This window comes from Octopus bimaculoides, chromosome 4 (assembly GCF_001194135.2).
Source record: "Octopus bimaculoides isolate UCB-OBI-ISO-001 chromosome 4, ASM119413v2, whole genome shotgun sequence".
NCBI lineage: Eukaryota > Metazoa > Mollusca > Cephalopoda > Octopoda > Octopodidae > Octopus > Octopus bimaculoides.
The window spans coordinates 59,388,493-59,399,557 of NC_068984.1; the positions used below are offsets into that span (position 1 = coordinate 59,388,493).

Genomic DNA, 11,065 nt, shown 5'->3' on the forward strand with positions numbered 1-11,065 from the left:
ATTGTAGGAAATGGAACTTGTACAGGTACAATCATACATGTCACATTGTAAATTGCAGCTTTCCACTAGTATTTGTTTGTCTTTTATAGCTGCTGAAGTAGACTAAAGTGTTATAATGGAGGCAGTTGAATGCAGATCAGTGATCAGGTTCTTTTACTTAAAAGATCGTACCAAAAGAGACTTTCAATGAAATGAAAAAAGTTTATGGTGATGATGCATCATCATACAACATAGTCAAGCACTGGCATTGCCAGTTCAAATGTGGTCAGACATGGTGGAAACTGCTCCTATTCCTGGACAACCACATTCTGCCATTGATGACGACACCCTCTATAAAGTGGAAGCTGCCATTCTGGAGGATCGCTGCATAGCTATTCAGCAACTAGCCCAAGAGATTAAGATAAGTGTAAGGTCCATGGAAAAAATTATTCATGACCATTTGCACATGCAGAAGTTGTCTGCATTATGGATTCCCCAGATGCTCACACCTTTTCAGATGCAGGAAATGAGTTAATTGCTCCCAGGCTCTTTTTGACAATGTGCCAAGAAAATAAGGAGGACCTCTTCAGCAGATTTATCATATAGGTTGAGAAATGAGTCCATCACTATGATCCTGAGATTAGTCCAGTCGAAGCAATGGAAGCATGATAACTCACCACCTCCAAAGAAGGCTCGTGTCCAATCCTCAGCAGGCAAGGTGATGCTCACAGTTTTGAGACCAGCGTGGACTAGTGATGATGGATTTTCTGGCAAAGTGCACCACAATTAACAGGGCATATTATGCTTCTCTGCTGCAGAAATTGGTGAGACGCCATCAAAGCAGAGAGGCATGGCATGCTGACCAAAAGAGTCCACCTCCTCCAAATCAACACCCCAATTCAATGCACATGTTGCCCAGATGAAAGCACACTCCTGCAGCTATGAAGTCCTTCCACATCCCCCCTTACTCTGCCAACCTCGCACCATCTGACTTCCACCTCTTTCCAACCATGAAGTCTTTTTTGAAGAGGGAGCACTTTTTGGATGATGAACTTATTTCTGAGGTAAAGTCTTGACTACAGACACAACCTACCGACTTCTACAGACAAGGTCTTCACAGCTGCATAAAGTGATGGGAGAAGTGTGTCACCATTAGTGGTTGCTATGTAGAGAAGGACTAATAATTATGCCAAGTTTCATTTATCCCAATCCTTGGGAAGTGGCTGAGGGGAAATCTCTAATGAACACCCCCTTATATATCATATATACTATATTATCAAGTGAGATTGTGTTCCTTTGGACTTTTTCTGAAAAAAAAGGTGGGGACAGAATCACAAGAAAACAACAGAGAACAAGCAACATAATCACTTTTAAACAACAGAGAACAAGCAACATAATCACTTTTAAACATAAATATTTCTAAACATACACAATATAATATAGACACAGAACACAAAAACATTTCAAGAGGAATATGTTAGGGAATCAATAAGAATTGTAATATCATAAGATTACATTTTTACTTCAAAAGATGTTGACTAATGTGTGAGGAGTGGTGGTAGATTGAGCGTTACTAAGAGGATGTGGTGCAATATTTACTATCTTATAGGTCATTATCACAAATATCAGCTTGATAGGTGAAGAATGTATCAAAAGTTGTTGTTTATGACGTATCATCTCTTTGTACAGCTTAGGATAGGAGCTGAGCTAATTGTAAATTCCTCTTGTAATTTTTATGCCAACCTTTAAGCAATAATTTTTGTCAATTTAAGTGGTGTAGATGGAACTTTTGTCGTCTCCTCTGTATTCTCAGCTTTTTATCTCTGGGACACTAGCAACTCACTCACATCATCCTCTTTGACTTCTCCTTTGCAAATGTTTCAATATCTTTCTGAATTTGATGTAGACTTTCTGCTTGAGGGAAACTTGTAATATCACACATACAGTCTGGCCATATACTTTTTCAAGCACTATTCAAAGTTGAAGATTTCACTTCTTCCCATGACTCAACTATATTATCTGCAGCATCCAGTATGTTGAATTTCTTCCAGAAATCTCTAACTGTAGGTTTATCCTCCCTGTTAATTGCTTTCATAAGCTGTTTGAAAGTTCTTCTCATATAATATGCTTTGAAGTTAGCTATCACACCTTGATCCATTGGCTGGAGCAAAGAAGTTGTATTCTTGGGGATAAATTCTACTCTCACATTATCAAAAAGGTCATCTAAATTTTCTAGGTGGCTCAGTGCATTGTGTAAAAGAAGCAATGTTTTGTTGGAAATATTATGTCTAATACTGTACTACAGGACAAAAAACGTTTGTACTACTCTTTGAAAAATGCTCTTAATCTTCATGCATGTCAAATTGGGAGTAGATTAGACTTTGTGTAACCTTTGAAAACCCTTAGATTTTTTGAGTGATACACATGTAGAGGCATTAATTTCATATCACCAGCAGCATTTCCTCCCAAAAGAGGTGTCAAATGATTTTTGGAAGCTTTAAATCCTGGTGATGATTTTTCTTCTTGAGAAATAAAAGTTCAAGCTGGCATGCATTTCCAGAGAAGTGTAATTTCATCAGCATTGTGTACTTGCTCTGGTGTGTAGCCCCCTTCAGCAATCATTTTCTTTAACTGCTCAAGATAATTAATAGCAGCCTTTGTAGTTTCACCAGTCATTTTTAAGTTGTGCTAATTCATCCACTTTTTACACATTCAAACCAGCTTTTACTAACCAAAAAGGGGTTTTTCTTAAACGTTTCACCTTCCTTTTTCAGCAAATCGTGTTTATTGACACATTTATGCTGATTTGATCCTTGATCTATACACTCAAGAGTCGTTCCATTCTAAGCATTACATTAGATTTATAGAAAATAAGTTCAGGCAGTTAGTGGAGGAGTTTCTTGAGCGCTTGACATAATTTTCTCTCTATTGTCACATATAGTTCCTACTGTAGACGTTGGCAAACTTAAGTTTACTTCTGCATCAAGTCTCTTCAAAACATCAAGTTTATTATTCAGTGTAATCCCTTTACAGTTCCTTTTCACACTCGTGCCTTCAGGTCAGACATCTTGAATTGAAGGCAAATCCAACAGTAACAGCAATTAATTATCCACAACTATGTATTCTTCTTACCCGACTGAATAGGTGTCTTGTAAATGATGTCCTATCCGAATCTCAATGTGGTTTCCAATCTGGAAGAGGAACAATGAATATGATTTACACAGTGAGACAGATGCATGAGAAGTGCTATGAGTAGAATATGGATCTTGTCGAGGTATTCATTGATTTAACCAAGGCCTTTGATACTGTGAATAGGGCCTCCCTATGGAAAATACTTGGTAAACTTGGATGCCCAGATCATTTTGTATCAATAATCAAATCATTTCATTATGGGATAGAGGCTTAGATCAATGTTGGTGGTGGCATGGCAAGGCCCTGTAAAGAATGGTGTCAAGGAGGGTAACATCCTTGCACCAGCTCTCTTTTCTCTGTACTTTGCTGTTACTCTTACTCATGCTTTTGCTGTGGACAGCTCTCCAGGGATATATGTTAGGTATCAATCTTCTGGCCACCTTTTTAACTTGCGTCAATTTGTTGCCAATTCCAAAGTTTTCCAGTCACTTATTCATGACCTCTTTTATGCAGATGACTTTGACTTAGCCACTCATACAGCAGATGATATGAAAATGCTTGTGAATCATATTTCTGCTTCTTGCAAGGCATTTGGATTCAGCATTGGCTTGGACAAGAATGTTGTAATGTTCCAGCCTGCACCAGGAAACCCATATGTGGAACCAGCTATCTTGGTTGAAGGAACAATACTGAAAGTGATAGACAAGTTTGTTTACCTGAGCAGCACACTCAGCCATTCTTGTTCCTTGGATGATGAAATATCTTTCAGGCTGCAGAGAGCAACTGATTCCTTCAGGTCTTTTGAGTCTAATGCCTAGTCCTAAATATGGCATCACAAAGCAAAGAAAGATGGCTGTGTACCATGCATATGTACTGACATCGCTCCTTTACTCATGTGTGACATGGATCCTTTACAAATGTCATGTAAAGGTCCTTGAACACTTCCATCAATGATGTCTGAGACACATTCCCAATGTTGGCTGGACCTTAAAAACTCCATGTCCTGAGGAAAGCCAATATCCTGAGTATGGAAGTGATGGTGCACAAACACTAGTTACATTGGACTGGACATCTTGTTAAAATGAATGATAGCAGGATCCTTAAACAGATACCATTTGGGGAACTTGATAGTGGAATGCAACCCCAGAAGAAGCTAGGACTGTAATTTAAGGACTGTATAAAGTCCTCATTAAAGGCCTGTGAAATGTGGGAGGCTGACTAGGAGAGCAATGCTTGTCATTGCCACAGATGGAGGAAACAGGTAAAGGAGGGAGTTGATACCTTTCAAAGAGCATGTATTCTTCATGAAGAATTTAAGCATGCTGCTTGAAAATGCACTGGTAGTGTAATGAATGGGGAAGCTTGGTCTGCAATGTATGTTTGTCAAGAGCAGGGCTCGTTAGTCACCAACAGAGCCACTAGTGTAAAGTATAAAGTAGTCTTGAGCGCACAATATTCCTAAAGGTCAGTAATGGTTTTCCTTGGTCACAAGTGGACGGCCATCATGTATGTATGTATGTATGTGGTCATCATCATTTTGTATCTGATCTTCTATGCTAAAAGATCACTATTGTTTGAGTCAGTTCTTGTTCACAATTACTGCCCTCTAAATAAGTTGGGGACTATGTCGAGTATGTTTGTTCCATTTTTTGTATGGTTTTGCATGGTTTCTCTATCACCAACCACTTTATAAGGTGAACTGAGTATATTTTACCATAGCTTCAGTGCTGGAGGGGTCAGGTTGTCTTGTTCCCTGCATGACTAAAGAACCTTCTCTGCTCTACATCGCTTCTGTTCATCAGCACCAGAGTTGACATCCCATCCAGCAGATATTGTCCATTTGCAGCAAATCTACAGCATCCCATTGATATATCTAATATTCAGTATTTCTTTTGGCTCACTTCTACTGTATCATGTTATTAAAAAAAAGGTAGTCACTGGCTGTGCAATGAGGTCAGAGTACAAAAGAGATGGAAGGACTGAAGCTATTGGGTAGTGAATTATTTGAAGTGAGACATACAACCCATCAGGTCATTGAAACATCACTTGCAGACTTTGTCTTCACATAGCATACTGAGAGCAAACCTATCAATGTGCAAATAACACATGTATGGAAGTGTTTCACTTCAGCACTACGAGTGAAAGAAATACTCAACCACTACATACATCTGTTCTATTGCTTATAGCCCTACCTTTACGTGGTACGCATTTACAATAACGTTGAATGAACAAACATATTTCATAGAGTAAAGAGTTTACACAGAGCTTGTGATGAAGTATAAATTGTGGATCTTCTATGAACATTCTTCCTACTCCCCTTTTGAAGCATCAGTTTCATTTTTCAGTGACTTCAGTGAATGTCTTCGTTAAAAAGAGTTTTGGAAGATCAATCCAGTTCAAAGTAAAACAAATAAAAATAAAGTGACAAAATGATATGAGGTTGTTAAGAAAATGGTTTCTTTAATACTATTCTGCAGAATATGAACTTTAGATTTTAAAAATGTAGTTCCAAATGAAAGAACCTTAATTATTTTCTTGCATATCATTTTAGGAACAGAACTTATCACTACCACTGCTACAATTCCTTCAAAATACCAAACTGTTGTAATTGTTGAAAGTGATAAAAAAGGCTTCCTTACAACAGCTAAACGCTTTAAAAATATAGCAGTAAGTAAAGCATGAAAATGTCCTCTATTTAGTCTTGTTAAAAATTGCTTTGTATTTTAAGTGTATCCATGCTGCAAATATCAACTAGTTAAAATTATTGAGATAAATAAGAATTTATGAACTTCAAAGGAATGTGAAATAATTCTTTTTTAGAACAGTTAATGCTGAAGCAGAAAACCTATAAATAATAAATAATAATGTGTAAATATATGAACCAACATCTCCCACAGACAGCTTTTGACCTTTGTATCCAAAGGATTTTTTAAACCCAATATTGATTTCAAATTTTGACACAAGGCCAGCAATTTCAGGGAATGGGATAAACCAATTATATCAATCCCAATACTCAACTGGTACTTATTTTATGGACCTAGAAAGGATGAAAGACAAAGTTGACCTCAGGGGAATCTGGACAAAAAATGTAAAGATGAATGAAATGCCACCAAGCATTTTGTCCAGTGTGCTAACAATTCTGCCAGCTCATTGCCTTATTTTTTTTTTTAAAGCAAATATTTACATGCTGTTATTTATAGCTTTTCTGCTTCGAGATCCAATGTTTTAAAAAACAATTATCTAGGTAAAATTTCAGTTTCAAACACATTACATCAATTTTCCTTGAATTTATAAATTTTAGACTTTTTCATGATTTTTCTTCTGGATGTAAATTGTTTTAATATGTAATTCCTACACTTTCCTGATAGAGAAATGTTCAAATCATGTAAGCAAAAAAAAAAAAAAAAAAAATTTCAAAAACCCAGATTGCATTCAATAACAGAGCTATTTAAATATTTTCAGAATTATATTACTTAGTTTATTTCTGTCAAAGAAAGCAAGACTGAAAAGAGAAAAAAAATTATCTACTTTTGACCTAATCTTTGTCATCATGACACCTTGCCTCAGTAAATCAACCCACAAACTACAAACATCAAGACATTTAGACACACTAAGTGTGTTACATTTACAGATAATTTGATCTTAAAATCACAAGTAGTTTTTATCTAATCAACTATTTTATCTATATAATTTAGTATGTATTATGCAGATAACGACACTACATATATATATATATATTATAAGTGTGTGAGTAGTGTAGTGTGTGTGTATATGTATGTGTGTATATATATATATATATATATATATATATATATATATATATATATATATATATATATATATATATATATATATATGATCAAACAGACTCCAAAGAGGCTGGTGTTGGTCTGTGTTGCAAGACTTATATAATGACTTATATAGTCACCTCATGGCAAGTTCACCAACCAACCAAACAAAGAAACAAACAATTGATTAATTAATTTATTACAGGTGGAAGATGCATTTTTTGCCATTCAAAAGCACATAAAAACTGTTAACTTTACTTAAACATTTATTATTTGGTGTCAAATTTTCTTTACACTAACTGGAACCTGGTCACTGACACAATTTCACTTGTGAACCAAGTTGCAGCTAGTGCAAGGAAAATTTGACACCAAATAATAAAAGTGTGAAGTTAAGAGGTTTTTTTTTGTTTTTTGAATGTCTATTACATGTCTTCCATGTTGTAATTTTTTTTAGTTATAACACATGGTCTGAAATCCACTCACTTGCCAAACAACTACATCTTGGAAACAAATATTATCATCATCATCGTTTAACATCCACTTTCCATGCTGGCATGAATTGGATAGTTTGACTGAGGACTGGCAAGCTAGGAGGCTGCATCAGGCTCCAATCTGATCTGGCAAAGTTTCTACAGCTGGATGCCCTTCCTAATGCCAACCACTCTGAGAGTGTAGTGGGTGCTTTTTACATTCCACCAGCACAGGGGCCAGTCAGGTGGCACTGGCATCAACCACACTTGAATGGTGCCTCTTATGTGCCACCGGCATGGGACCACTCAGGCGGCACTGGCATCAACCACACTCGTATGGTGCTTTTTACATGCCATCGGCACGGGAGCCAGTCTTTCCCTAATTAGTTGGGCTATGACCCTCTCTGTAACTTTTCTCACCTGATCCAATAATTTGATACCCTATAGTTATTTCCATCTAAAGCATCACCTTTACCCTTGTAGCACTTGACTAAGGTGCTGCTACACTAGTCATTAGGTATGACTCTTTCATGAACTACCTGATTTACAATGCGAGCAACAAAACCATAACCCACACCAGCTGGTACTAATTCTATCAACCCCAAAAGATAAAAGGCAAAGATAACCTCAGCAGAATTTGAACTTCAGCCGCGAGCTGGCAGAAACGTTAGCACACCGGGCGAAATGCTTACCGGTATTTCATCTGCCGTTACGTTCTGAGTTCAAATTCCGCTGAGGTCGACTTTGCCTTTCATCCTTTCGGGGTTGATAAATTAAGTACCAGTTACACACTGGGGTCGATGTAATCGACTTAATCCCTTTGTCTGTCCTTGTTTGTCCCCTCTGTGTTTAGCCCCTTGTGGGCAATAAAGAAATAAGAATCTGAACTTCGAATGTGAAGACAGATGAAATGTTGTTAAACATTTTGCCCAGCATGCTAACAATTCTGCTAGTTCACCACCCTATAATTTCCCAGACAATATTAAGAATATGGTTGGTACATCATGATAGATCTGTGGATATAACTAATATTACTCAACAACATCAATAACAATTGTTAAGACCAGATAAAAATAGAGTTAAGTTTAATCTTACTTGAAGGCAGAAATCTGATTTATGAATATTCTTCTGAATATTGTAACATTTTTTGTTGAACAGAATGATATTCCTGGACCAGGAAAATATGAAACCCTCACAGATTTTGAATCAAACAGTGCTTCATACTCAAAAAAAGGGACTGGTGGCCTGGCATCACTGGTAAGTTGGTAATCTTTTTCTTCTCTATTAAAAGAAAATTATTATGAAAACCAAAAATGTTTTCCTACTACTAAAAGATATTTAGAAGAGAAGAATAAGGAAAATTCAATTTTTAATCTTATGACTGCATGAAAAGACATTTGAATTGACTGATATAACATAAATATGAGTCTTATAATATCATTCCTCTATGTTTTCATGTTATTGAAGCTGATTTAAAATTGTTTGTATCCAGTACCTATTAAATATATACAAGTACCAATTAATTGACTTTGCCAATTATTTAATTGACCATAAGTCTCACCTTCAAAAATTGCTTGTGCTTATTCAAAAGAAATCTACTGTGTCTGCCATTCCATTGATTGGTGTAGTTAACTTTTTAAAAATTTCTGACATGGTTTTAAGATAAAAATAATTATCATTTTATGAACATTTATCATATTTACTCACAAAAATATAACAAATATGAAGATGTTATGGCAAAGTCTTATTTTACTGGTGTGCAACTTTGACCAGCTTCTGTGTGTGTGTGTGTGCTCGCGCATCATCATCATCATTCAATATCCATCTTCCATGCTAGCATGGGTGGGACAGTACCACAAGACCCGGACAAGATAAAGCCTGCACCAGACTCTTGTGACTGTTTTGGCAGGATTTTTACAGCTGGATGCCCTTCCTAACACCAACCACTCAGCAGTGTGGACTTAATGCTTTTTACATGGCACAAGCACAGGCAAGGTGAGCAGTGTTTTTTACATGGCACAAGCATAGGCAAGGTCAGTTTTGGCAAGGTTTTTACAGCTGGATGCCCTTACGAACACCAACCACTTTACAGTGTGGACTGGGTGCTTTTAAGTGGCACCTGCACTGATAGGGTCACCAAGTACTTGCAAGCCATAAAAAAAATTTAAGAGTGGAGGAGGCATTGGAGGTGATGATGAAAAAGTTATAGTGGTGAGACAGATACCGGTGTCTTGCTGTAGAGGAAGCACAAGGTTTCCCAGCTGGAGAGAGAAAGATCAAGAATGAAGGCAGAAACAGGTGTGCTACCGCAAGGAAAATACACAGTTACCCAACCTGAGGGAAGTGCCGGAGAAGGAAAGAGTGTAGGAGACAGCAGGATAGAGCTGGTGGCAAAATGCCAGGCATACTCACAAGGAATGGGGATCAGAATATAAATGAGATGGTTGAGTAAAGGAAGAAAGAGATATAGATGGTGGAAAGTGCCAGGGCATACTCTTGAGGTTCAAATGCCATAATATAAGTGGCAGGATTTTGTGAAGGGAGTGTGATGAAAGAGTGTGAGTAAGCAGTGAAAGACCTGGGTATATATAGAGTTGGAAGGGCTATCGGTTTGCAATAATACAGAAGAACAGGAGTGTGAGGACAGGATTGGGGAGTGAGAGCTAGGTATAGTGTATGAAGGAGGAAATGTGAGAAAGAGAAGAGATGTAAATTGGCTTGTTGGGGTAGGGCGAGGGAAAAGTTTTCTTGTTACATGTGGGTGAAACACCCAGGTTGGGGTATAGCAGATGGCAATAATAGAATGAGACAAGGCCTGTGGGTAGAATGCACAGGTTGGGGGCTAGCAGAGAGCAATGATACTGTGGCACAGGGCCAAGGGTATAGGATTGGGGAATGGGAGATAATCATTTATATATATATATATATATATAATTACCTCCACTCCCCAATCTTATATATGTGTGAGTGTGTATGTATGTGTATATATGTATGTGTGTGTGTATATATATATATATATATATATATATATAAGAATTTAAGGAATGGAGAAAACGCATGTTATAATTGCATACTTTATTCCTACATATGTTTCAAAGGATTACAACCTGTGTGATCCATAGGGATCTTTAATATTAAAATTGTAACCTTCTCACCAGGGAAAGCATGGGAATCATCTTAAACGTAAGACATTATGACCGATTATGAAAACAATAGATGGATAAGGTTATGACTTGATTCATTTGAAAAAAACCGTTAGAGAATTGGACGCTGCCGGATAGTGGGTTGGACAACACATACCTGTAAATGTGTGAGAACGTACATGCATATATAAATACATATACACAAACACACACATACATGCATACTGATACACACACACACACATATATATATATGTATATACATATACATACATATGTGCACTTGTATATATATATATATATATATATATACACACACACATATATATACACACATATTTAGGGTTTTGTATAAAATAGAGGTGTTTTAACTGATTTTTCTGTGTACATATACGCATTATCATTTATATTTTCACTCTTACCCTTGTTTTTACTCTTATCAATATTATTTTTTTTTAAATATATAAATATGCATTTACGTATGATTTTTTGGATGTATGTACATTTTTGTGTAAAAATGTATTTATTAAAACATAGGTTTGTTTATATATTC

The 11,065-nt window shown here is 36.5% G+C and overlaps 1 protein-coding gene across 3 annotated transcripts in view; it reads left to right on the forward strand.

Moving 5' to 3' along the window:
• LOC106881804 (O(6)-methylguanine-induced apoptosis 2) overlaps positions 1-11,065 on the forward strand; it is a 64,124-nt gene that overhangs the window by 5,514 nt on the left and 47,545 nt on the right. For all 3 annotated transcript variants that reach the window (XM_052967122.1, XM_014932319.1, XM_014932318.2), the window contains exons 2-3: positions 5,663-5,778; positions 8,528-8,626. In XM_052967122.1, coding sequence (XP_052823082.1) covers positions 5,663-5,778; positions 8,528-8,626 — 215 coding nt within the window. The remainder of the gene's footprint in view (positions 1-5,662; positions 5,779-8,527; positions 8,627-11,065) is intronic.